The sequence below is a fragment of the Manacus vitellinus genome, unplaced genomic scaffold (assembly GCF_001715985.3).
Source record: "Manacus vitellinus isolate BGI_N305 unplaced genomic scaffold, ASM171598v3 scaffold_36_pilon, whole genome shotgun sequence".
Lineage (NCBI taxonomy): Eukaryota > Metazoa > Chordata > Aves > Passeriformes > Pipridae > Manacus > Manacus vitellinus.
In genome coordinates, this window is record NW_021940508.1 from 6,273,147 (window position 1) to 6,300,887 (window position 27,741).

At 50.7% G+C, this 27,741-nt stretch overlaps 1 protein-coding gene across 8 annotated transcripts in view; it reads right to left on the reverse strand.

The window, feature by feature from the left end:
- Positions 1–882: 882 nt before the first annotated feature.
- The window catches only part of RUSC2 (RUN and SH3 domain containing 2), a 60,468-nt gene continuing 33,609 nt past the window's right edge, over positions 883–27,741 (reverse strand). For 3 of the 8 annotated variants that reach the window (XM_018077268.2, XM_018077267.2, XM_018077269.2), the window contains exons 3-13: positions 16,050–18,128; positions 12,996–13,781; positions 12,324–12,524; positions 10,951–11,094; positions 9,965–10,041; positions 7,780–7,954; positions 7,001–7,106; positions 5,873–5,919; positions 3,587–4,568; positions 2,806–2,979; positions 883–2,505 (exon numbers count right to left, since the gene is read on the reverse strand). In XM_018077268.2, the coding sequence (XP_017932757.2) occupies positions 2,325–2,505; positions 2,806–2,979; positions 3,587–4,568; positions 5,873–5,919; positions 7,001–7,106; positions 7,780–7,954; positions 9,965–10,041; positions 10,951–11,094; positions 12,324–12,524; positions 12,996–13,781; positions 16,050–18,021 (4,845 nt within the window). In that variant the 5' untranslated portion in view covers positions 18,022–18,128 and the 3' untranslated portion in view covers positions 883–2,324. The remainder of the gene's footprint in view (positions 2,506–2,805; positions 2,980–3,586; positions 4,569–5,872; positions 5,920–7,000; positions 7,107–7,779; positions 7,955–9,964; positions 10,042–10,950; positions 11,095–12,323; positions 12,525–12,995; positions 13,782–16,049; positions 18,129–27,741) is intronic. The other 5 variants (XM_018077273.2, XM_018077271.2, XM_018077272.2 and 2 more) reach the window with 3 other exon arrangements.

Here is a 27,741-nt window from a genome sequence, read left to right on the forward strand (position 1 = left end):
GGCGGTGCAGGCAGCTGGAAATCCCCTTTCCTGCCTGGGGCTGACTCAGCACCCCACGGGGCTGTTTGCCAGCACATGGTCCCCTTCCCCATTTGGCCCAGCCAGTGCACGTGGGGAGAACTGCCTGGCTCCCTGCAATTTGTAAACAGCTGTGACCACTGCCCCCTCTGAGAGATTATCAAAGCAGCTCATGTAGAAGCCCTGGCTGCTCTGTGCTTCTCCAGGCCAGGACAGGGGTTTACACGGCTTCATTTGTGTATTTTTTTTTCAGCTGTTTTGACTCACTCCACCACTGCAGATGACTTGTCCACATGGATGCAGCAAACTCCAGTGTAGTGTCCTTACAGCAAAGGCTGGAGCCTGAAGAAGAGCCTTCCCGTTCTCCTTGGAACTACTGAGATGTAAAGAGAAGAGATGGGTTCATAGTGGACTTGAAGGCCCAGTGTCTGTGTGAGTCGGAAGTTTAAAAGTCCTACAGCCCTTCCTTGTGAGTGACCCACAGACACTGGAAATCATGGCCAGGCTGTCCCAGGCTATGGGTCCCAGCCCCACAACCCTTCTTTTACCTTCACCTTCCCATTATCCTGGAGAAGCAGATACCAGACTGAAATGGTGTGAACTCCTGTCTGGAACCTGCCTGGGTCACTGCAAGCACACACAAGGAACCCCAAACAGTGTTGCCTCCCCAAGACATATCATCAGCCCCCCACACTCCTCAGGCCTGAGCTGACAGGTCTGATCACTGGGGGCAACCTATCTCCTCCTGAAGGTCTGGAGTTGGCTGTGGCAGAGGCAGGACAAAGCCTGCAGTGCAGTGTCCCAGGTAACAGAGGTAACCCTCAGACCCATCCCACGGAGGCGCTGAAATCACAAGACTGGGTAGCAGGGAGCTCAGTCAGCACCTTTTTTATTAATATGCATCATAAATAAAGAAATAAATAAAGGCGAGACACCTCATTCTAACAGGGAAATACAAATTAAATATGGTGCAACGTCCGCTAAGCGATGTACAAGCAGGAGGTAACCTAGCAAGACCAGGGCCCCTTGCCATGGTGAAGCCAGCCCAGGCACGATGCTGTGAACAGCGTCAACCCGGCCAAGGCACCAAATACTGGCATGGCCTTTCATTAACACTGTTCCCCACCTGACATGCAGGTGAAGATCCCCACTACAGCAGGCGGCATGAACATGGCAAGGAAGGGGTTGACTGGCATTGCCTCTACCAAGGACCCCAGGACCTCCAGTATCCCCTTGTGCTTGTGCACAACACTTATCCCCCCCACCCCATGGCACTGCTCAGCAAGACCAGAAACCCTGTGCCAAGGGGAGCACCATCCCTCCCTCCCCAGGCTCCCCAACTCCCTCTGGGAGCACCCACTGATCTACCTGCTGGAAGCACTGCCCCCAACATCCCTAGCTCAGTCAGGGACCCTGCCCTCATCCCCTCCCCTCCAACCCTCTCCAATGAGCATTCCAGGGCTTCCCAGGCACTGGCTCCCTGCTCAGTGTGAAGGGCATGGGGCCAACCCCCAAAGCACCCATCTCTGCACAGGGTGGCACTACCCATCCCAGACCTACATAACACTGAACATCCACACACCTTCCTCACAACCCCCCGCGCCCCTTTGCTCCACACACACACACATATCCTGTCCCCCTCCCCTGGCTGTGGCCAGGCACAGCCCCAGCCCTGCAGTGTGACACTGCCAGGCCACTTGTCCTGGTACAACCCACTAGGCTGTACCAGGTGGTACAGATGGTACAACAACACATTAGGACAGGGATGCTCCAGGGATGCTCCCCCCTGGTGGGGGAGCCTACCCCCATCAAACCACAACAGAACCCATCAGCCCAGCCTTGCAGAGACCTTGCCCAGGCACGGTGCTCCCACCCTGCGGCTAAGGATGCCAGGGATGCAGAAGGCTGCCACCCCTGGGAAGGGGACAGCATCCTGCACCCTCCAGCATGAAACAGCTGGGCAGTGGGGCAGCGCTGCTTGGGTTCCTGTAATGTAGGAGTCCATGGTCTGTGGGTGCTGGAGACAGTGTGGGGTGGAGGGGGGGGTCAGGCGGTCCCTGGTGTGGCTGCATGCATGGCGATGCTTGGCAATAGGAGGTGCAGCTCGCAGAGGACCCCAGGGGGCCGAGCTGGCCTTTGGCAGCTGCACAGGGAGGAGCAAGAAGGAACCACCTACGGTTACTGTATTCTGTAATGGCAAGAAAGGTAAGAAACTAGCAAGAAGCTGTGTTTGTTCCTCTGGCAGGGTGGGCTACCCCAGAGGAGCCTCAGCAGCCCACAGAACTGTGCTTGGCTTCCCAGATGTGTCAATAGTCCTCATCCTCTGGGTGGGTGACATACATGATGGGCACCAGTCCCTTCTCAGAGCCAAGGCTGCACTGCAGCCAGTCACCATCCACCTTGGAGATGACCTGCAGAATATCCCCTTTGTTGAAGCTCAGTTGTCCTGCCTCAGTGGCAATGTGATGGCAAAGAGCTTTCACCTCACTGTAGGCAGAGGGAAAGAAGAGTTAGCTCACCACAGGATGCTTATTCCACTCAGGGATGACCAGAGGCAGAGATGAACGAGGAAAACATGCCCTGCCTCCCTCCCCAGCCAGGCTCCCAGCTGCCTCCCAGCTCCCACTCACCCACAGACTGCAGAGTTGCAGTGGATGGATGAACAAACTACATCACTGCCCCCAGCCATCCCTAGTCCCCATCTACAAAGGGGGCCAGGAAAATGACATGCCATCCCCAACCTGCCGCATCCCAGCACCTGCAGGATGGCCACTTGGTGTCACTCACCAGGTAGGGTGGGGAGACATCCCCCGGGCCGGCAGTGCCGCAGGGGGCACCTCAGGGGGCTCTGGCTGGGGAGGGTCTGGCTCAGGAGCTGCTTCACGCCACATGCTTGCCCCCACTGTCTGGGCCACCAGCTGGAACACGGACTTGTCCAAGCTCAGCCAGCCAGAGGGCAACCTGGAAGGAGGAGACAGAAGCAGTTGGCAGCACGGAAGCGTCACCGGGAGAATGGAGCAGCCAATCTCATGGCAAGGCCACGCCTTAGAGGTTTGGTTTCATGCACAAAGTGCACTGTGGTCCCCAGGCTGTCTCCTGGTGGGAAGGGGTCAGCATTCTCCAGACACACCACAGCCTAGACTGGGAAGGACATTTCCAGTGGACATTTTCAGGAGTAGTAAGGGTGATGGAAAGGCAGTGCAGGGAGGTCTCAGCTACTGGGGGCAATTTCACATGTCCTCCTCACTTGTTGTGAGCAACAGGGATCGCTCTGTGTTCTGTTCTCAATATGTGTTTTTGGGAGGGATGAGGTGATGATGGGGCCATGTAGCAGGGGCCCTTCCACTGGAGAGGGGATTTAGGACTCAAGGCAGTGGTAGAGCTCAGGCAGAAGGGGAAGGCCCATGAGGTGGACTGAGCAAGGGTATGGGAAGAGTTAAGGTGGGCTGGCAGGGGTGACAGACCCCTGAGGTACCACAATGGTGTAGCTACTGGCCTGACTTCCATCTGCACTGCTGCACTCTAGGTTAACCAGCCCTCCTCAGCCCCACACCACCCCTGCCCTTACCTGTTTGGTTGCCTGGGTTCTTTTTGTACCTTCCTGGACCCAAACAAATGTCCCCACTTGATAGCCTGGCTGCTCTCTGATGCACTGGTGCTGCTGTCCTCTTGAGGGGCTGGTGCTGCTGCTCCCACTCTTTGCTGAGTCCCAGTCTCCTTCTCCTTGCTGCGCTTCAGCTCTGTAAGCACCGAGTCTGGGGGACTGCCCATCCAGAAGGGCCAGCTCCGTTCCTTCACCTCTTCGCTGACCATGACCTGCTGGGGCTTTTCCAGTGGCCCTTCCATGGCTTCAGGACTTGGCTTGCTGGCAGCCTTGGGCCTCTCCTCCAAGGTACCCTCAGCAATGGGACAAGCCTCTGCGCCCTCCACCACCCCTTCTCGGGGTGGTGGTGCCTTGTGGGTCTCCACTGACTTGGGTGCAGTATTCAAAGCAGCTTTCTTCTTCTCCGAGCGGATGAACTTTGAGCCTTCAGCTGATCCCTCGATGTAAATCTGAGAGGTCTGCATGAGCTGGTACCACCAGCCTGCCTGCTTGTCCTTCTTCCTCTCCCACGTGCTCTCTCGCATCTTACTCCGCTCTTCCTCCCTGTCACCATCTCCACAGGAGGCCCCCACTCCCTTGACCCTTTTCTCACTCACAGCTTGCTGTGGGCTGTGCCCTGGTGAAATGTCATCATCTCTGGCACCCCCTTGGCATGTCTCAGGGACGGTGCTGCAGCCATCAGGATCCTCACTGCTGCCCCGTGTCCGCATCAGCTGCAGGGTGGAGTGCACGGACAGCAGCAGGTCCTGCTTCACACGCAGCAGCTCCTTTTGCTGCTGCTGCTCTTTGCCCATCTGCATCAGGTGGTGCTCGAAGAGGAGGTCTAGGTTGAAGGGCAGCAGAGAGAGAGGCTGGAGCAGGAGCAGGAGCTCCTCAAAAAGAGGCTGGCACACGCTGTGAGACAGGCACAAGAAACCCACTGGCTGGTAGTGTGCCAGGATGATATCTGTAGGGCAAGAGACATTAATCAGAGGAGAGGCTCTGTAGGGCAAGAGACATTAATCAGAGGAGAGGCTCTTCCCACCATGCCAAGCCACCACAAAGATGCTGAAGCTATAGGGAAAGGTGCTGGACACTAGTTTCTGGTCAGAGCTGTGGTGGCAGTGTTATGCTTAGGCCTGGGTCAGGGAGCACCAGATGCTCTGTGTGCTCTCAGCAAACCGGCCCAAATACTGCTTTCCAGTTGTGCCTGCAGCCAGGACCTGCCTGGCATGACCTCCCAGATGATCTCTGCCACAAAATGCCACGGAAGTAGGATGGGAGAAAAGAGCATCAAAGGGTTGTCACATTTTAAAATTCCTTTCTTCAACTTTTTGAGGTGAACAAGGAGCCTCAGATCTGACCAGTACCAGTCCCCTGCAGACAGAGGTGTCAGGGGCAGCTGAATACAGTCTTTCCAGGATCTGTCTCGGCTGAACTGTGGATCTTAGCAGAGAATGGACTAGCATTTCTACCTGCAGGATTCATTCTTCACTTGGTTTAACCACAACTGCACTGCCCCTCCGCCCTCCTTTATTGTCAGGTCTCACTCTCAGGGAGAGAGCTGGGAATGGGATTTGTAGCCATTTGGCCCCACTGGGATAACAAACTTACACCACAGGCAGGACTTGCACCCTACCTACAACACCCCTTTGCCTAGCTCTCATTATCCTGACAGCTCTAGCTTTTGTTCACACTTCCAGCTCTTAATGATGGCTTGAAATAGGTGGTTGTCTTCTGCTCCAGAAAAACACAACAGGCTTAGGTCCAATTCTATTCTAGTCTAGTCTAGTCTATTCTGATACAAAACAGATACATCCAGTAAAATCTGCTTTTTGTCTGTCAGGAGGTTATCCTTTCCACTTTTTCTATTTCCCATGCCTGAAGGATTTCAGCTAAGAGTGCACATCTCCAGGCATACAAAACTCTCAGGCACTGGGCATGGAACACAGAAATTTGAGGAGGGTTAGATCTGGTCTCCTGCAGACAGATTGAGGGATCTGCATTGTAGGTGATAGCTTTGGGGAAGGCTAGCTGCAGCTGGTAAGGTGAATGGATGCCCAGGCTTAGGTGGAAGGAGTTGCATGGAGCTTGAACTTCCACCTGGGACTTCCCTGGTGCACTGAGGCTGTGTATAGCCTAGTCCTTCAGCTTAGGGCAGAGAAGAGTAGCCCAAGCTGAGAGAGCAACAAGAGAAGCACATTTTCATTCCATGCCCTACACTGTGCAGAATTTGGCCCCCACTGTAGCCCATAGCCCTCAGGATCTTACCTTCATGGTTGTAGAGGTGGTTGAACCAGAACTCCAAGGACCGGATACTGCAGGAATGGAAAAAAAGCAGGGTAAGATAAAACAGTTAAAATCTATGCATCCAATTCATTCTCGTTGTTCTACAAAAAGAAGTGTGGCTAGAAAAGGGCATGTACACAGCATGAGCCTGTGAACCTCCAGACCTAGGGAAAGGACAGTTGGTCAGTCCCATCAGCATGCACTGATCACAAACACCCAGTCTGCCACACAGAACATCCAGCCAGCCTTACATGTGCAAATGTAATCCCTAACAAACATGTTTCCAGCAAGGTTCCTCACTATTTTGCTCCTATGTCCTTGGCAGAGCTTTGCTTTGCTGAGAAGAGGCTTGTGTGGAAGAGTCAAATCATCTACAAACCTAAGGTCACTGCTGGTGGCTTGGCCCAAAATACACTGGTATCCAGCAGGGGAGAACTGGGCCACCCTGTGTGGGGACAGCAGGGCAGACCTTGTTCCTGCTTGTAAGGGTTCTCCAGTATTTGGAAATCTTGGGGCCTCTGCTGCCACTTACAGAGGTCTTGCTGACCACTAGAGAGGAGCAAGGAAACACCATCCTAGCAGCACTCATCCCTTCACCCACAAAAAGGCATTGCTGTCTTCCTCTGTTTAACACTGAGTGTAGTGTGCACACTCCTTATCCAAACTGGAAGGACCAGCCCTGAGTCCTGGACCAGGGCAATTCCTCCTTCAAGGCCTCACACCCTGGGATTCACTGCAGCTCCAGGAAACAGTGATTTAAACAGGGATTTCCATGATGTATGCATATAATATGTCTAATCTTGCATGAAGCTGGACAGATAGACCCTTCCCACCTAATGTCTTGGGGCTAAAGCAAGATGACAACAGCCACCCCTTCTCAGTCCCGACCTGAGAGGGGAGGTTTTGATCCATCTGGAGTTCCCTGAGGCTCACAGGGAAGTTCCCTTAAGCCTCCCTGAGGCTTCTTCCTTCCCTCACCTACTTCTGGGAAGTGGCTTTCCACATTCTTAAGTTTTTTTCATGGTCAACTGTGGCTGCCTGCAGTCAAGGAGCAGCAGCTGCTGCCAGCCCTCGACAGGGACATGCAGCCAGCACCAGGGTCCTGCTTACTTGAGGAGGCCGAAGATGAAGGCGTTGAACCTCATCGTGTGGTTGGTGAGCTCCGTGTACTGGCTGATCTTGCTATAGAGGCTGTGCAGCAACTTGGTAGAGGGGCCTACGGAGAGAAGCAAATTGTTGAGATTAGTTGTGGTCAACAAAGCCAAAACAGCACCATGGGAAGGAGCATCAAGGCAAGACAAGACATTGTCTGCGTGTCCATGTCTGTGTGTGCATTCCCACTCTGCCAAACGCCAATGTGAACTTACTCCATCCCAACATTTGGACTCCATGTGGGAGATGGGTTGTGGTCTGTCCCAAACTCCAAAACTCTGGGAGAGTTTCAATATTGCAAGGACCTGCCTCCCACATTTCAGTGACAATCACAGTCATTGGCTCAAAATCAGCATATAAACAGAATATTGTGGTGGGTGCTTATAATTTGGTGTGTCTGCAATCATAGGGATAACCCCAGAGCTGTAGATTTGCCACAATTAGGCTAAGAGGCTTCCCAATACATTCATTTTGTTTTTTTCTTTATTTTTTTTTTCATTGATTTGGCCTGCTATATGAGAACTTGGAAATTTCAGGGCAACTGACAATAAATATTTAGGCAGATTAGAGCAGTGTCTCTCCTGTCTTGCACAGAAGGGTCAATGAGCACCTTGTTCCATGCAAGGAAATGGGTGTTAGTCTGCACTCTCATCCTCATAGTGAATCTCCCCCAGCACCTCCCAGCAACAACACAGAAGTGTCACAGAGCTGCAGGCACTGCTGCACAACATCCATACCTAGCTGGGTGGATGCCTCCACCACACTCCAGGGGATGTTCCTCCTCTGGCCGATGATCATGTCCAGGACATAAGCCTTGAGCCCATCACTCAGAACGTCCCGGACGGCAGGGCACAGGTATTTCAGGATGAGATGTCCCACATTGGGGCTCACGGAGCTGTTCCCAAGTTTGGCCTAATGGACAACAGGCAACAGGGAAAGTGTTGGTAACTTCTCTCAAGGTACAGATGCATGGAAACAGTTCACATGCCTACTACAGATACCCAGTAAGCAACATCCAGGCTCAGCAGCTCCTTGAACATTCAGGGTCTTCCCCTTCAATCCAATGCCTCATACACCAGCTCTGGACTGCTCCCTGCAAGGTCTTTCCCAGCCTGGGAAGAAGCAAAGCCTGGGAAAAGAACCTCCTAGCTTGGGAAGAGGATATCCCAATTAAAAGGGATGTCTGGTTCTGCCAAAAGTTATAACAAGGTTGTCCTGCTGGAGGAAGAAAGGAGCAGGGGATTTTTCTGCTGCTGTGCATTTTCTTGTTGCTAATTTTGGAGCAGGAAGTGGCAAACCACACAGGAACTACCAGCACCAAAGGGTTAAGGAACACTTAACTCAATGACACGTCAAGCTATAATTCCTAGGGATTACTATAAATAAACAGGGTGAGGGCAAAATGGATGGACAGAGCTCAGGTTGAGGTGAGGAAGTGTGTAAGAGCTCAGCACCAGCAGAGCAAGGACATATTCTGCTGTGTACAGTGTTTGAGCTGCTGAAGGGTCTTTCCAAATGGGTCAGAAAATGGTGCTCAGGGCACAGATTTTACCAGCTGAGCTGGAATTATACTGACCAGTTGGCACAGGCCCACAAAAGCCCTGAACTGAAACTGAACTTCTGGCTCAGGAATAATCCTGTCAGATCCACTGAGCACGGCAGCAGCAGGGGCGGGTGCTGCCTTTTGACAGGTGAATGCTCAGCCCCTGGCACACTGATGCCTAATGAAACCCGAGGCCAAAACCACAGCCTTGTCTGGTAAGTAAAGTAATGAGAGAATGTTGCAATTATTCCCCAAACGAACACTACAAGAATAGGGAATTCACAGTGAAGTCTTTCAAAAAGCTGTGGGAATCTCAACAGCTCCGGTTATGTTGCCCAGCAATCTCTGCATCAGCAACAGTCCTAATTAGGGGAAAATTACTCTGGGCTCTAAGATAAGATTGAATAGGTTTGGAAACTGTCCCAGTCAGGTTTCTCCTTGGGGACAGCATGCCAGGGGAGTTGTCATGTCCCAATAGTGTCACATTGCTGCCCCAGAGTCCCCTGCCTGAAACAGAGCATTCAGCATTGAGAGGAGGCACCACAAACATGCTGCTGGGTGTCACAGGACTGCAAACACTGCCTGGTACAAACAGAAGCAAAATTGCTGTGCTTCTGTGTTATTCCAGAAATGGGAGATAAGGGAGCAGAGACCAAAGACAGACACCCCGGGACAACCTAGAAAATGAGGGGAGCGCAGGCCATAGACAACCAGCCCCAGAGAGGCACTCTACGTTGATGGTAAGGGCTATAGGGAATGCCCAGACACCCCAGATAGGCAGTGACTGATGCACTTTTTTATTATTATTGAGCCCTGTGAGACACAGAGTGAGGGGGGACAGTGCACTGTGCCCTGGCAACAGTGCTACACCAAAATCATGGGACATATGGAGGAGGGAGAGACAACATTCCACTGTGTGAGAAAAAAGAGCTGGTGCACTGCATCACACCAGAAGTCCAGTTGGTCTGGTTTTCTTTCTTATAAAGAGCCATTGTAAATACATAAGAAAGACTTAAAAAAGAGCAAACATATATAGTATTTGCCCTTAATACTCTCACAGCCTACAACTACTTTCAGCTCAGAGACTGTCTAAGCTGGACATTATTCTCATGTGTTTAGTAAACCTTGGTGAATTTCCCTTCCCTGTGTTTTTCTGATCTTCCTTTAAATACACGTTCTCTTTTAGCACCCCCAGCACCATGCAGCAGGAATTGTCACAGATTTACTACCTGTTGCATGGCATCCCATCACCTTTGTTTGGTTTGTTCTTGGAACTACTGCCTTTGATAGATCCCTGTAGTTTTTGACTGGAAGAGAATGGAGAGGCAATCTTTCGCCATGCTCTCCATGTCACTCAGAATGCTGAATGCAAGACATACCTTCACCCCTGGATCCCTGCTGGTTCCAAAGTGAGCCACAATCAGGTCAACAGCAGTGTTGATTGCCTTCACCAGACCTAGAGGGAAAGAACAAGTCAGAGAGCTGCCAGAGGGGCTGCCAGGATAGACCCTGACAAAACACTCAGAGAAATCAGGCAGGGGCATTTCAAGCCAATGTCTACACACAAGCCCTCTCTGCCAAAAACACACAGAGGTTCTCCTAACCCCTGCCCAGATCTGTCCCTGCTGGTTCCAACACTCATCTGTCAGCCTGACAGTAGGACAACCTGTCAGTATTCCCAAGGGACATGAACCATCACCTCCACACTCCATCCCTCGAGACAGCAGAGATGGGGTCTGAGGCAATGAGTCTCTTGCTGCTTTGATGCCTTGGGGTGTCAGGGCAGAAGCCTTGCATTTTGGCAAGTTCTGTGATGACTGTCAGTAACAAGCCAGTGGTGCGTAATCTGACATCTGCACCGGGATACTGCGAGAACAGAACTGAAATAGAAGGGAAAGCTGCCACCTGGTAGTCACCAACACATAGCTGGCAAAGGCACGGGAACCCTTCTGCCTCTTAAATGATGATAAGACAGCTGTCAAACAGCCAAAACCCAGCCCTGCCTCTAGCACGGGTCCCATCACAGCCACATCTTGTCCTACTTCGGAATCTTTTCTTCCATCCTTTAATATAATTTATCACATAGGACCCAACCAACCTTTAACCTAAATTACAGAATCTTGGGTCAGCACATCTGCACCATCACACAGATACACAGGCCTACCCTTGCATACAGAGACTGGGGTGGGAGCATGAAACAGCCATCAGTCCAGGGGGACATGTAGTTGCGGTGCTACAGTGGAAAGGGCAGGGAAAGTTCAAGTCACTATGTCTACAGAGATGAGATGAGAGACAGAGAGGCACAAACTTTTGCTTTATGCTGCACTACACCACACTGCCATCCACGAGTGATGCACAGACTCACCCTTCTTCTGCAGCAGGTCAATGGAGATGGACTCTGTGTTGCCATCTGGGGAGAGGCAGAACTCAGCAGGAGGTTTCTCCGCTAGTGAGAAGTAGTCGGGGAAGAAGTCATTGTAGGTAAGCTGGAGTTGCCTCATAGACTGTCCTGCATGGCCAAGACAGAGGGGAGAAGGATCAGCCCAAACCTCTCACAACAAAGCCTCTTCCACATTGTCTGCTTTTCCTAGAAGCAACATGCACCAGTTGCAGTCTTCATCCCAGACTTGCTAGGACAGCAAGACCACAGGCTTGTTCCTCCCCCAGCAATGGTCTGCAATGTGTGCCTGTACAGTTGACCTCCACAGCCCACCCAACATCCAGCTCCAGCTTGACTACGGGCCCAGGGGCTCTGGAAGATGCTGGGGGGGATTCACTCTCATAGGCTGGTGCTATTGGAAACCTTGTTGCACCAGACTGTGCTGCTGCGTGGATAGTTCCAGCAAGCAGGGTCTAAAACGAGCACAGAGAGAACAGAATCCCTACTTGTCACACACAGGCATCCACAGGCAATAAACTACATGTTTGCTGCCTGTCTTCTAGGATGTCCTCCATTTTCAAGGAGTGACTTCTGCAGGAATTCTTCCATGTGCCTGACTTCCATCTGGTTGACTCCCTGGCTCTGTGCTAGGCATCTTCCCTTGGAGGGATGGAGAAACTGTTTGGATTTGCAGAGTGAGGTGTAGGGCTTTGAGGAATTCCCTCCATGAATGGCTGAAGAATGCTCTCCCTCCCACAAACAGACCACACTGCTCTCCCCACAGGACTCTTGGAGGTTCAGCCAAAAGCAGCCTGCCCTGTCAACCCTTCCAGCACATGTTTTGGAGGACAAGGAAGGCAAAGCCTGGAGAAGACAGAGCCCCATCAAGCATTCCAGTGTTGTCAGCTGCCCCATGAAAGCTACAGCCCACCACATAGCACACTTCCAGGGCTGGGGCACTGTGGTCAGGCACTGTGGGGCACACAATGAAATCTCCAAGGGCCAAAACTCCTGTGTGAGACATGAACTACAAGCTAACCACAGACAAGGAGCACTTTCTGAGGTCTGAGCAGGCTCTCGGGTCATTCACTTTTCCCTTCAATCCAGCCCAGAGCTGGACCTGACTACTCTCACCTCATGGAGAAGGAGGGAGGCTCCACACAGATTATAGCCATCAGTGAGGCTATAAGACCTTCTTCTTGAAACTTCCAGTCCCATGTGAGCAGATGCATCATCCCTCCTGCTCTGAGCAGGCAGAGCAGTGATGAATCCAGGCTGAACCTGGGCCCCAAGGGATACTGAACCTGAGTCCCAAGGTCACCTCCCAAGACCCCCCCCAGCGGAAAGACGGTGCGCACCGTTCAGCTTGCAGTGCAAATGGCTGGTGCTGAGAGCGCCAGGGAGCTCAAAGATGGGGTTGCCCCGGTTCAGCCGAGGCTCTTGCTGCCTCCTATCCAGGCTGCCTGCTAAGCTGGGCAGCCCCGAAACGCGGTCCAGACCCAGGGGGTTCCTCCGCCTGTACTCCCGCCACTTCAGCGCTTGGGGAGAGAGGTGGTTCGCTAGGATGCCGCAGGCAGTGAGCACCAGACAGGAGGATATGGAGAGGACACAGGAAGAGAGAAGACAAAGGAGGAGGACAGAGAAAGAGAGACAGCACATTACTCAGAAGTCCAGCAGCATTTCAGGACATTAGCGCACACAAATGGACAGAGGTGGAGGCCACAGCCTGGCAGAGCAGCACAGGAGCCTGGATGGCCTTGTGACTGCAGGCACAGAGGGAGCAGGTTTGGGATACAAGCACCTGGCATGGGGTGCATTAAGATCAGCAGCCCACAATCCCCTCTCCAGAGACACAGTGGAGGAGTTGGGACTGGAAAAACACGTTCTTAGTGTAGGTCTTTCTGCAGCACCCAGATGCAAATTTATCCTGGGCTGTAGCTACAAGAGGGGTTGGTACTATAGGGAGCAGCCATAGCCATGGGGAGCTGGAGATGCTCCAGACTAGGAGGTTCTGGAGGATGGGTACCTACCATTGATGGGCCTTATTCCCATGCTGCTCAGGGGGCCAGAGCTGCTGCTCTCACTGCCACTTCTCCAGTGGGAATCTGCATGGCCTCCTACTCTGCTCATGGACATGCCACTCACTGAGAGGGGCGGGAGGGATCCACTGTGGAGTCGGTATTCAGAGAGTGGTGGGCTTGGCTCCAGTGGTGCCTCCTTCTTGGGAATCATCTTGGGGTTTTCCTTTTGCCTCAGGGCATCAGCTTTGGTGGTTTTGGAGGGCTGCATGGCACTGACAGCAGGGGATGACCTCGTGGGCAGCAGGTTGGCAGAGATGGGGCAGGACCTGCTCCTGGGTGGCTGGCTGTCTTCAGCTCTCTCTGCAGGGGGCGAGGAGGAGGAGTCCACGCTTTGGAAGAAAGGCACGTTGCATCGCACAGGGGAGTAACTGCCCAGTGGGGACGGACGGGTTGTTTCGGGGGCAGACTTCTTAATGCCCCCATCGTTGCGGGAGGCAGCTCCGTCTGCCGAGCGCTGGGTCACGAGCGTGCCATGGGCCTGGCTCCCCGCCACTGCTGCCTGCTCTGCCGAGCTGGCCAAGGCTGAGGACTGGGAACAGGAGATCTGCTGGCTGGAAGGCCGGTTGCTGGACAAGCTGTAGAGCTGGGAGAGGCTGGAAGCAAAATGGCTGTGCAGGGCACGTGCCTTGGGTGGCTTGCTGAAATGGTGCTGAAAAACAAAGGGCTGGATGGGCAGAGTCGTGGGGCGCTGGTCCTTGCTGTAGCGCACCACAGGCTTGCTGTCTGTGCCACCACCTTCGGGGAGAGAAAGGGGAACAAGGTGTGAGCATGGGCAGAGGGACGATCATCCTCAGCCCAGCAGATTGCAGGTTAAAAGGGAATGTGCCCTCTGTTCTGGAAGGAAGAGCACAAGCTAGAGGCCAGTTAAACATGCAGTGGTTCCAGCCTGACCTGGTTACACACATCAAGAGCTGGCAATGTAAAGATGTGTGGCCTCAAATGCAGAGTCTCCAGCTGCTGACAGCTGTCTGGAAGACTGCACCAGCAACCTGTCTGTCCTGGTAGGGTCACCAGCTTCACATCCCTTCCCAATCCCTTGCTTCCTGGACAGTTCAAAGCCATGGGGTCAGGTTCCTGCCCTTAAGCAGCCTCTGCCCAAGCAGTACCACAAAGATATGGCCCAGTGCACTGTGGTACAATCAGATTTCTTGTACCAAAGGACACTGAGAACTCGCACAGCCAAGCACAAGCATTACATGCAATAGCACTGCAGCTCTGGTCCCACATCCCAATATATTGGTGCTGTTGCAAAGGCTGATTGCTTGCCCTTCTCCCTCCCTCTTCCTTCTCCTGTAACTATTCACCCTTTGGAACTTCCTTCATCCCCCTGCCTCTACCAGATCTAAGTAGGATGTTCCAGTATCCTGCTTCCAACTCGGGAAAGTGCTGGTCTGCTCCAGCAAATGATGTACTGGGATGTCCTGAGGGAGTGTGCTGGGCTTATCTCCTGTGTGTCAATTCCTCCAGCTCCTGGTGGGGCCTCAACATCCTGAGGGACACAGCTGAAGTGTGACACACTATGCAGTCAGTGCACAATACACACAACACTGGATGCACACATGGGGCTGATCAAGATCCCTGGTTGGCCTTGGTGTTACCTGCTGCCTGTGGGGTGTTCCAGACCTTCCTCCCTATAGCTAACTCATATCCCTAGCTTTTAGCAGGGCTTGCTTTCCCTCTAGTCCCTCTCAGAACCTCTAGGCTTTCAATGATGCTCTCAGCTGGACCAAGGCAGACATGCCTCTATCTCCAGCTGCAAACAGAAGTTTCTTGCACAGCAGTGATGCCTCCCACATTGGGAGGCAGGCAGAAGCTGCTGGGATATATTTTCCTGAGAGGTCCTGTCTGCCTCCTCCTCCCTGAGCAGTCCTTACTACTTCCAAGCATTCCCTCTGAAAGTAAGAGGGCTGCTCCCAAGCAGTCTTCTCCCAGAAGAGACCTGCCTTCTCTGCCATCCCTCACCAAACACACATTCAATAAACAGGACAATACCTAAAAACTTCTTGCTTCAAAGGCCAAAACCTCTCCCACCCCTGCCATGGCAAACGAACAACATGTTCTTATCTCCTGACAGAAATCTTCAGGACCTCTTAATGGAGGCAGTCTGTTTTTTGACATGTTAGGGGCTATTTACTGTAATGGTCTGGTCAGAGGCATTTTAGATGGGCTTTTCCTGGACAGCAGATACAAGACCTGTCTAGGCAGAGAGAGAGTTCTCCTGCCATGCTGGAGAAACAGCCATACCTCCAACAGGAGTGTCACACAGCTTCCTCACAAGGACAAGTGAAACCAATATCAATGTGGAAAGCTGTAAAACTCGCCCATTACAGGCTTTCCTACAGAGGTAACTGTGACAATTACTCTCCATGGGAACAAATGCTACAATCCAAAGCGCTGTGGAGGACATGACCAGGATTTTCCAGCAGAGGCACACAGATTAGTCTCTGCAGGACTCACCCTGTAAGTCCCGGCAGAGACTGTGTGATGTCCCTGAACCTGCATGGAGAAGAGACTGCTGGCTATACAGTCTCCACCTCTCCACCTCTGCCCCAAGTAGCTCCAAAGAAGAAAGGCTTTTTAAAAAGTCCCTTCATCTGCTGTGACCATGACTTTGTTGAGCATCTTCACATCTCTGTCTTGGGAGTTAAGGGCAGGTGATTCTTATGGGCAAGCACAGTAAATACCTGGAAGGGAGACAACCCTTCAAGCTGCACAGACTCCAAGTGCTAATGTCATATCCTCCCTTACATGATATGAAAGGTTTGAACAAAACCTCAAGAGGCTTTAGTAATATAAGGACAAGACATCTGCACTGATATGAGTCTGAAATAAGCACAGCAAGGCTTTGCCCCAGGGTCAAAGATCAGGAACCAGGCAGATCAGGAGCCAAACTGCACAAGAACTGGTCTCCTACTGCCATGCAGGTTCCCCTGCAGCTCCCCTCATATCCCAAAGAGTTGCCTTTCTTTTTATTTCTCCATTCTGCCTAGTTTGGCTTCTTACCGTCTGCTCGGGCTCTAACATCTTTTTGTCCGTGGCCACCGGCAGAGCCACCCGAGAAGCTGGCATCTGCCTCCATCAGCAGGGAGAGAGAGGCTTGCTCACCTGCCCCATGCCCACTGGGGACCTTCTCACTGGAGATCGAGTCCTTGGTGGAACACAAAGCCTGGCTGTCCCCAAAAGCATGGTTCAAACAGAAGCCCTCACAGCTGCGGTTCAGGCCATGGACAAAGGGCATGGGTGGAAGACTCTGGCTCCGCCGAGCTCTTTCTTCAAGGAAGGTTGGGCAATCCCGCTGAGTCTCAGGTATAGGAGAGAACTCCAAGGAGGAATCACCGCTAGACCGGAGCGGTGGGGAGGTGCCATTCTTTTTCCGTCCTTTAGCCAGCTCAGCGAAAGATGTCACTCTCTTTGGGGGAGAACTCTGGATGGGTATTGCTGGACTTTCACTCAGCTTGACTGGACAGCTCACCATGCGCTCCAAGGAGCCCAGCCTGCTGCTGGGACTCCTGTCCAGGTTCTGATCGTAGCTCCTGGAGCGCTGTCGGCTTGTGTTGAGGTTCGGTGGTGACACATTGACATAGACCTGACCCTCAATCGTGTTCTGGGTGGATTCTCCCTTTGCCTCCTCTTCACTGCACTCCACATTGCCTTCCTCTTGTCTCAGGTCAGGCCTTCTAAACAGATAGTATTCTGTGGGTTGGGCTGGGCTACCCTTGGTCTGGTCTTCCGAGCAGCTAGTTATGGAAGATCCTGCGGGGCTGGGGGACGACTGGGAAGACAAGTCACATGTGACTAACTTGTAGTAATTCTGAGTAGCCACAACGAGCCGTGCTTGGCTCTGGAAGCAGGCAGTGAGGTCAGAGCTCTCTGAAGTGCAAGGCTCACAGTGGAGGTGGTAGGAGTTGCAGTTAGCATCAAGGACAGGTGAGGAGGAGTGTTGGCACCCACACACCTTCCCTGAACTCTCTGGGTGATGCGACTCGCAAGACATCTTGGATTCTGTGGGCGATGAATGCAAATCCAGGTAAAAAGCTCCTGTGTCTGAGTGGCTGCAGAAGGAAGAGTCACAGGACAGGTTGGCTGAATTCAGGTTTGATTGAGATTGGCCATTCATTTTGTTGTAGAGAGCACTGAAGTTCACCAGCACGCCATCGGAGCTGTTGCAGGAAGAGTCGCTGATGTAGCCCATCTGTTGGTCAATCACTTCAGACTGACTTGATGAACTGTAGCACCGACAGTGCTGGATCTCTGAGCTGGAACAGCTGCATGTCCGGCTGTGCAGGGCATCCTGATTCCTCAGGGATTCACCTGTGTTCTGGTTCCACTCCTGGTCACCACCATCGAAGGAGAAGCTGGAAGAGCTGCCACGGTGGCAGCTGCATTCATCCAGCTCCATGCGTTCTGAGGCCTGATGGCACCTGTTTGCATTGTTCCTCTTCTGGATGTCGTCACTGCTGATTTTGTCCTCTTGCCCATCCACCACACCGGACCGGCTGGCCATGTTCCAGGATTTCACAATGTGGTTGGAGTCATGGAGGTGGAAGGGGGGCAGGGCCAGCTCCTGCAGACTGAAGGGAGGTTTGCCATCGACAAGTGAGTTGTGAAGGTGGAAAGATTTTTGACCCAAGTCATCCCCAAAAATGCTGAGGTCTTCACCCTCACTCAGCAGGAAAGGGTTGTGTCGCTTACTGACACCAGGGACAATGAGATCCCTTGCTTTTCCATCTTTGTTGTCTGAGGCCTCTGCTGAGGTTTCAGAGGTCTGGAGAAAGCTGCTGTATACCAAGGAGTCAGTCTGTGAAAGGTCTCTGTCTGGAAGGGCAGAGGTCCGTGTAATGCTGAGCTCTGGCTGGCAGAAGGGGTTGGTCCTTTTGCTCACGGAGCAGCACTGTCTATCAGGGACCTGGCAATGCACCAGAGGAATGTGATGGACAATCAGCGTCTCACCAGTCAGTTTGGGTGGACTATCCATGGTGAGGAATGCTCTTCAGGGCATCAGTGAAGCTGGTACCACCCATGAACAGGTAAGGCTGCACATGAGAGGCAGGGAGGACACTTCTCATGAGGGAATTCAGATACCTAGAGAGAGAGACAAAATCACAGAGGAAGTCACCTCTCAGGAAAGGCAGTGACTATTTAAAGCATCCTCGGTTTGACTGAAGATTTCATGTGTTGACAAGGATCAAACAGACAGGTCCTTGTAAGCACAAGTACCTGAGCATAAGGTCCTTCCTCAGGAAAACAAACCATCACAATGTAAGACAAAAACGTCACCCTCCCTGGAGGCTCCTGAGACGACACTTGTGATTCCACCTGACCCCTCTCAAAGTTATCTAAAGTGAGTAACTGATTTCAGTCAAGTGGCCAAAGGGCTAAACGGGCTTTGGGCCAAACAAAGACCTCACTGCAGATGGCACTGTGTGCTCACAGGAAAACAGCACAGGTCCTGAAGTGAAGCACTGCACTCTGGTGAAAGCAGTCTACCTTCTTTCACAGGATTAAACATCTTTTTCTCTTTTTAGGTACCTTGAACTTTCCTTCAAGAACCAAATACAGAACTGCTCTGAAAGGTCTTGCAACATCAGACACACAGGTCCAGGCAGAGACAGGAAAGCAGGATCAGACTGGAACAGGAAAGCAGCAACAGCCATTCCTCTCCGAAATCCAGAAGGCCCCATGAGGTCCTGACTCTTTTAATGGTGCCTGAGGAGCACGCCAAAGTATGCAACTACTTATGTACACAAAGGCCTCTTCAGTGAAAACGAGCAGATGACTTCAGTGGGGCCACGGGAGGCCACTGGTGATGGTTAAGTAGGTCCCATACAGCACACCGGCTTCTGCTCACCCTTTGCTGATGGTTAAGCCTCAGCTCAAACTGGTTCCTCCAAACTGGTGCTCTGAGATGACTGTTTCACAGCTCTCTGCTACATTATCTGTGGTATTTATCTGCTTATCTTATTACCTGCTGCACTTAACAATAGTACAACAGTCCCAGGAGCCATACAGGCAGGGCACTAAGAGCCCCACTCCCTCTGTGTTCATTAAATATCAAGTTCTCTTAAAGCCAGAGGAATAACAGAATGGTTTGGGCTGAAAGGACCCTAAAGATCATCTCATTACATGGCCAGGGACACCTTTCCCTAGACCAGGTTGCTCAAAGCCCCATCCAACCTGGCCTTGAACACTTCTGGGGATGGGGCATCAACAAATTCTCTGGGTAACTTGTTCCAGTGCCTCACAGTAAAGAATTTCTTCCTGATACCTAACCTGAACTCACCATCTTTCAGTTTAAAGCCTTTTCCCCTTGTCCTATCACTACCTGCTCATGTCAAAAGTCCCTCTTCATCCTTCTTGTAGATGTTCACCAGCATCTGACATGTAAGTGCAGAGGACATATTAATTTCTCTTTCCCCACCTAACCTGGAGGTCCAGCCTGCAAGTGCTTCCAGAACAGACTTACCTTCCCTTCGACACTACAGAGAATCCAACACAGGCAAGTGCATGGGAGGACTAAGGCAGTAAAGAGAGGGAAAAACCAGAAAAGACATCAGTGATCCAGGATGATCCTGAGAGATTAAAAAATGACCTATTGCTCTCACAGGTCCACCATTTGTTCTGAAAACCTTGGCCCCAAACATCCTTGGGTTAGCAATACACATCCCCTAACTCACCCAGGCATCCTCAGTGCTCACTGCACCCTGAAAACTGCATCCTGTAAACTGCATCCTGTGGTTCTGCTCTGGACTCCAGGACCACAGGTCTGCTGGCACCACTGACCTTCAGACTCCAGAAAGTGGCATTCATGTGGCCTTTGCCTACCTTATCCCAGCTTTTGTGACTATGGAGTGATAATGGATTTGGAGCAGAGCTGCAAAGGCACATGGCAGCCCACGAGGGAAACTGAGATATGTGGGATAAGAGAAGTTAGAACAAGAGCATAAGCAGTAAGACAGCTACACAGAAACATCAGGAACTTCAGTTCTTTCAGCTTCGAGATGTAAGAATAGCAATTATAAGATGATAAAAAAATGATCAAAAGAAGTACTTTCCTCCCACACATAGTAGTGCTTCTCACAGACACAGGATGATGCTGTCAGGAAATAAAAACACAAAGATGGAAACGGAGCTAGTGTTTACAGTAAACACCCAATAATCCAAAATTTAATGCTAACACCAGTGTCAGAGAACAGATAGGCCTTCTGGTAGATAGTACCAGAGACTTATAGGGTGGGGACACTCACCTACACGTCTGCTGTTGCTGGGATGTTTCACCCAGGATTAGGCTCTGAAGAACAGAGATCTCCTAGACCACTTCGACTACATCCAACTGGACTATTTACTGTGCGACTCCAAACTCTCCCTCAAATTCCTATCAACCTTTACACCCCTTTTAGTGACTCCTCCGTCTTACAAGCCTTTGGCTCCTTTCCCACAGCCACTGCCACAGAGCCCGAAAGGAATGAGTCCGTACTCTGCCCGCTTCCTGGGGGAAGATCCTTTACATCTAGGATTCCCAAGATCCCACTGTTCAAGAGGTACTGTGGGTAGCAGTAGCTCCTGACCCTGAGCCTAGCGCACACACATGCACACGTGCTGAAAGTGGTGTTTAGTGGCTGGGGCGGAGTTCATCCCCCATTTTGGACCCTGTGCTCCACTGATGGCGCAACAGGAGCTCTGAGTTTATCTGAGTTTATTTTTATTTAACTCAGCAGAAGTTTACCCTGTCTTCCCACCCCTGCCTCCCCCCACCTCCCAAGCATTTTGGGAAAAAAGCTGGTCCCCCAGAGCTTATCTGCTCACATGGGCCACCCCTGCCCTTGTTACTGCCCTTGTAGCCGATTGTAATGCTCAGATCACATCCCTCCATAAGGCTTTGCCGTACTTCCAGTGCTGCCACAATGCATCCATCTGAAAGGTGTTGTTTTGAGGATGGCAGCACACTTCACTGCTGAAGCACCCTGTCTCCACTGCCTCTGGAAAATGGCTGCTTGGAGCCGGCTCCCAGCACCAGCACCCATCTGCTGACAAGCCCCGCCGAGCAGCACACAATTCATGTCAGTGCAGAAGCTGCTGTGGGAGGACGAGGCTTGCACAGAGACACTCTGACATTTGACGGCAAAATGTCAGAGCTGACACGCAGCCATTTCCCAGCTGTCTCTCCTGTGCTCTGGCTGCAACACACGGCTCTGCCCAGCATTTTGGTTTCGGCGGCAGCACAGGCTCCCCGGGAGGAATGTGATTCCCGGGCTGTCACAGACGCTGCAGCAGACGGATGCCCATCCTGCCTGCACCCACAGCCTGCCCCCAGCAAGGCTCTGAGGTCCAGCATCACAGGTGGCATGCAGACAGCTCCTGCCAGGAGACATACTGATCGCTTCTCTAGGGATAGGCATGATGTCTTGTGCCCTAGATACTCCTTCTCTCTCCCTTGCAACACCTCTCCTCCCTTCCTCCTGACTTAGGGATGCAGGAAGGCTGGTGACAGCACTGCCAGTGCAAAGATTACTCAGTTCCCAACACCAGAGCATCCTCTCTAGCCCAACCACCGCTTGACTCTCCCTCTCTTATTCTGGAAGACAGTAGAAGGATCCTTCCTCTTCGTATTCAGGGTCTGCTAGGCTGGGATTGACACTGGGGAATAAAATGCAGCAAGCAGACATTTCAGATTCTGCTGGCTTTGTTCAGCTCTTTGTTCAGCTCTTTGTAAAGCCCTCGCTCCTCTTTGCAATGGGAAATTTCCAGATGTTGACAGTCTATACCTGAACGCTTTTTGCCAGATCAGTTCATTCTTCTTATCAGCAAGCCCACAGTGTGCTGAATCTTACTCAATGCTACATGTATAACAGCAAACACAGCATCCAGCATCGATCCCTGCCTGGAAAAGCATGTCATGGCAGTGCAAGGCAGGGAGGCATGCAGGGAGCACCACAACCCTAGATCCATCAGTACAACAGCCATTTTATTCTCCAACAGCAAAATTCTTGCCTTCTCCATACCGACACCATCTGCTGCAACACGGGAGACATGGGTTGTTTACTCTGTGAGCTCTTTCTTGAGGTGCTTAGGGGTTACCCAGAGAAGGTGAGGACCACACATTTCATTACCTGTGGGTGCTTCATTCCAGTCAAGATAATACAGAGCAGAAAGGATGGCTTTTGGTGAGACACCTATGTTTGGTGTGGAATTGCTCAGGAATGATTTGTAGCCCCACGTATATAAATATGCAAAACAAAAACTCCTTAGCTACAGCAAAGCTCTAGGTAAAGAGCAGGTGAGTGCTGAGCAACAAAGGATGGTTCAGCACTGATCTGAGAGCCGCCTACCAAGTCATGTCTGTGCTTTAGAGAGGAGGCAGCATGCTGCAGGGAACAGGAGGAGCATGCAGAATCCTTCAGGCTCTGCACTTCATGCCTTCTAAGTCCTTGCTGAGCACTATAGAGAGGCTCTCAAATCCCTCTTCTGCCACACTCCAAAGACTGAGGACCTTGTGCTAATTTAAAGATGGTTGGTGCAGCTTCATGGCTTCTGGAGTACAGACTCCTGCCTCTGCAACACTACTGAGAAGATGCAGAAGCCACCAGAAGTGGTTCCATTAGAGGGGGTTGGTGTAAGCACCAGCCTTGCCTCCAGGGGCTGATGAGTTAGGTGTGGTGGCACACATCTTCAGGAACCCTGCTACCTCTTACGGCTCCAACCACGATTTTGGAGTTCTACTGGTGAATACTTAACATCCCTCTCTGCTCAGTGCTGTCTGCTGTTGGGTGACAGGGTTGAACACACAGGGACACAGCTTTCCCCATAAAACGTAATAGTGGAGGAGGCATGCAGAGATACAACAAATAAATGTGATTTAAATGTAAAAAGACTGCACATAGAGCACAGAGGACAAAGAGGCAGGAGGAAGATCATCAGACCTGTCAGCTGGAGGCAATGCTGGCTTTTTGGAGAATGGCTTTTCTGAACAGATTACTGTTTCTGTGAAACCAGTCACTTCATCTATGAAATTGAATGTCCAAAGGAAATCTTTAACTGTGAGGGTTCTTGCTGCCTCTTTCTGTATGGCTGCGGTTTCACTGCCATCAGCATCTTCCTCAGACAGAGGAAGGGTAAAAAGACAGAGTAAAAGACAGAAAAACAGGTTTAAAAGCTGTGCATACAGTTTCATATAAGAAGCAGAAAAAATCCCATTGTATTGGAGCTGCTTGTTCTGAGAGCTGTTCCATGTGAATCCCTGACTCCTACAGCACATTTGCATCAACATGCCTGAAGAAAGCACACAGCCCTACAAAACAAGCACCTGCAGAAATGCTGCAAAAAGCAACGGTGTGATTTTGCAGGCAAGGGCACAATACAGACATCTCCTCTTTGCTCCACAGGGAGAGATATATTCAGCTTACTCCCTGTATGTCTAACTCCAGGCAAAAGGGCCAGGAGATTAATGCAGACTGAAAGCCACTCTTCAGACAGCATGGGGGGATCTCAGGGCTCACTGTAGCCAGCACCAGTACTGCAGTTTGTCCCTGCACCAGCTCTGCCACTCCAAAAACTGCCAGAAAGTACTGAATGGTCTTAAAGAAAATCTTATCAGGAAAATTTCAGGAAACTGGAGGCCATTCAGATAGCACCATCAGAGAAGAGGATGGGGTGAGTGGCAAAGGATGAGTGGCCTGGGGATGGATCTGAACCATGAGGGTGAGCAAGCAGAGGGTGGAGCTGAGGAAGCCTGTAAATTCTTGTACAGTGGTACTAGTTACTGGTATTTGTTTGGACATCTGTTTATTTCTTGCCAGCTAATACATCATCTGTCAAATTCACACCTTCATTAAACTCCTTATTAAATCATCCAGTGTGTTTAATGAAAGAAAAGGTGTAAAAGGAAATACTAGTTCTTTGACTCATCCTAAACCTCCAGCTCTCCTTCCCAGCCCCGGGAAACAGGGTGAGGGTGGTCTGCACGGTCCCAGAGTGAACATTGCAGAACTTTATGTTTAGAGGGAGCTGCAGCAACACAGAAACACTAAATACTAAATTTCTGCCTCAGCTCAGGCTGGTTCCTTTCATGGTGCTGAGCAGTGATTCCTAAAAGGACCACTTCCCTCTTCTTTCCACAGAGCGGTGCTGCCTTGGCCAGGGCTTTTTCCAGTGGTTTCCAGGACAGTCTGACTAAGCCCATGATTAATGTATCATTACATCTCAGAACCATATAGGATTATGATGTGTTCCAAATGGAAACTGCAGCACGTGACAGTCAGTCACAGCCCCTGAGCTCCTGACAGCAAGAAGCTGCACAGGTCAGGGATGAGGGACTCAGCAGCAGAGATGAAAATAAGCAGTAGGTGCAGTTTGTGTATTCCTGACAATGACACAACCAGCATAAGGCAGGTACTGCCTCCCAGTCAGAGGAAAAGATGGCCCAGCTGCTCTGTGCATTTAGAGTTATACAAGACACCAGAAATAGCTCAAGCAGCAGATCTATACCAGCTATCACAGGAGCCAGGACAGTGACCGAACCAGTTTCTCCCATTTCTGTGCTCCCTTGCTCCGTGACTCATCATCTGGCATGTGGCACTCGTTAAGAGCCATTTACAGGGCATGACTCACAGCATCCACTGAGGTGATCTGGGATGGAACCTGCTCCTCCTCCTCCTCCCCACCAGCCACTCTGTCCCAGCCCCCACCACATATGCTCCTAATTACTTTATGCAAATCCGCAGAGAAGAAAGACTCTGATGTTTCTAGCTGTTCATATCACACAGAAATTGCTGCTGAATTAAACTGCAGACACAGTAAATCCTTTCTTATCACAGACACTCTAGTAGCAGCAGCAGCAGGAGGAGGGGCCACACTTGTATAGCACCTTTCTGCCTGAGCACTCTGAAAGCTTACTGAAGATCTTACAAGACCAGAAATCACACAATTCCATTTTGAAAAATGGATCTGCCTGGGTGCTGGGGCCTAGCTGTTGCAGGGTCACCAGAGCACTCAAGAACCCGCACAGAAAGAAAAAATTCCTATAAGCATATGAAATTGCTGGGCACAATCAGTATTTGAGGATGCCAAGATTAACTCTTACCTAGCTGCACATCTTTGGCCAGGGCTTAGTGATCCTGGCCTAGTGGGTGGCTTCCCTGTTCCAGGGAAAGGGGGTTGGAACTACATGATCTTTGAGATCCCTTTCAACCCAAGCCATTGTATGATTCTGTGAATTGTGGCAAAGCAGGACTGTCAGCTGGCTGCCACATGAACGTGCTCCTTTTACAGACCTGCCCAGCTAAGGACCCCAGGAACCAGCAGCTGCAGCTGAACAGTGACAAAACCACAGCCAGCAGCTGTAGTTGAACCTGAGTCAAAGCCAGCAGAAGTGTGACTTCAGCAGAAGTGAAGCCACCAACTTCTATACCTGGGATCCATGACCTCAAAACACTCCACAACAGCCACAGGATGCAGGGAATGGAGTGTTTGGCTGAAGGAGTCAGACATCAAACTCAGTTCAGCTTCAGGAATCAAAGCTGGCTCTCTGACCAGTGCCTGCAGGCGGACAGGATGGCAAAACTGCCCCACGAGTCTGTCATATGTTTCACATGCCAAGGTGAAAAGAGCAGCTGTTCTTGCTCAGGTGTGCGCTGCAAGGGTGAAGGCTCCTGAGATGACATCAAGAGGTGGAGAGGGTACAGATGCTTCATATACATGGAAATGTTCTCAACAGCACTGGAGACTTCAGGACTTGCTAGAGATCTGTAGCATCCCTATAATTACTATACTCTGGAAGGACCTTTTAAAGAGAGGTCACAAATCACTTCCACTGGATTTTCTTCCCTAACATTTACTGGAATCTGGCTTCAGGAAACTTAAGTGTTGCCCAGACCATGGCAAAGGAGATGATCTGCTTATCCAAAGCTTATGGAAGGATAATTGCAGAAGCAAGTTTAATCTGCACAAAAGAAAGCACAAGGACAGCTCTACCTCAAGTAGTCCTAGATCCCTTACCACATCCATGAGTTGGGGAAAACAGATGACCTAAGTCCAAAAATGGACGAAGATGGTTTGCCTTCACAGTGAATAAGATGTTGCTGCACTACTGGCCAGCACATCCATACAGGCTCCAGTCACTCCACAGCTGCATTTCTTCCCTATTGCTTCTTCTCCATGGGGACTAAAACTGGCATTTCATTTCTGTCCAGACCACGTGTTGCAGGAACCAGAGCTGCAGAACAATCCTGAACCCTCCCTGCAAGGCAAAAGCATCAGTGACCACTTGAGAAAGCCTGACAAATAAGGAACTCAGTCTTAAGATAATTCAGTTAAAGAGTCTGCAAAATGATGTTTATTGTCTGTTCAGCCCAGAGCTCCACATATGTAGGAATCACTCGCTATCAAGTGAAAACCAAATATTTCTGGGATGGCATATTACAAAGGTACATCCTTATGCAGTAACATAGGAGAAGCACAACAGGCAGCAGAGGTGGCTATGGGAGAGTGAAGTAAAACCACAGCCAGGCCAAGTTCTTGAAATAAAAGTATCACCCCTCAGGCCACTATAAATAAAGCAGCTAGAGATGCCAAAAAACTCCAGCAGGATTATTTTCAGACTGGAACACAGCAGTGGTTTGCTACAACAACTAGGTAACCACGCCCCAGTGAACAGGAGAAGCAATGAAGGTATGGCATTACCTAGGAGTGATGGACATCAGAACTGCCAGGCAGCCAGACTGCCTGCATCTGCAGAGCTGTATTAAATGATGCAATCCTACACAGAATTTAATACACACTGCGTGCAAACAAAGCAGGAGCTCTGAAATCAGGCACAAACAGAACATATCCCAGCAGCAGCCTGGTTTTACTAGATGTTCCTCTTCACAGTGCACATCTAAATGTTTTTTTAATCAGCAGCTGTGTCCAACAGCTGACTCCTGCTAAGACTGCAGGAGACTTTAACCCTTCCTAACCTGAGGTTGTTCTATCAAGACCAGAAGCAATAGCTGGACACACAGGAAGACATCTGTGTCTCCATTGCAGAAAGCAATTCAACGATCTGAAGGCTCAAAACTCCCGGATTTGTGAATGATAGCATTGTACAAAGCAAAAAGGCTGAGTATCAGCCCAATAAAGGCAGCATCTGACGAGTTTAATGCATGAAATTTATCCCACCTTCTGAAGGACATCAGGACCACACATAGTTATATATTAATACATAAATATATATAATAATAACACTGATACCCAACTGCTTTTAGACCACAGGCTGCACGTTGCAATCCCTTGAAGGTAGCTGAAGGAAGAGATCCTGTAGCACACAGATTTGAAAATGGAAATTGCCTGATTACTGTTAAGACTGTGCATTTTTTGACCCTTTTTTGGCCATGTCCTTGAACAAACAGGTTCTCTGCAATCTTGTCTGGATATCACTTTAGCAGAGTTCAGTGTGGGTAAAATGAAAAAAGGAAGAATGATTCGCAGGAAGATGAGACAAGAAGCGCCTGATGTGGGAAAAGAATCCTTGGACCATAGTCAGACTGCCCAATAACAAGCACTCTCCTTCATATGGGAATTGTTTACATTGCAAAGAAGGACACTACACAACCATCTCTCAGAATATAATTTTTTTTAATTCCTGCAAATTTTAGGGCTTGTAACTTCCTGAACCAGTGCACTCCACACCAAATTACATGCCACAATAGTAGTTATCTGTCAG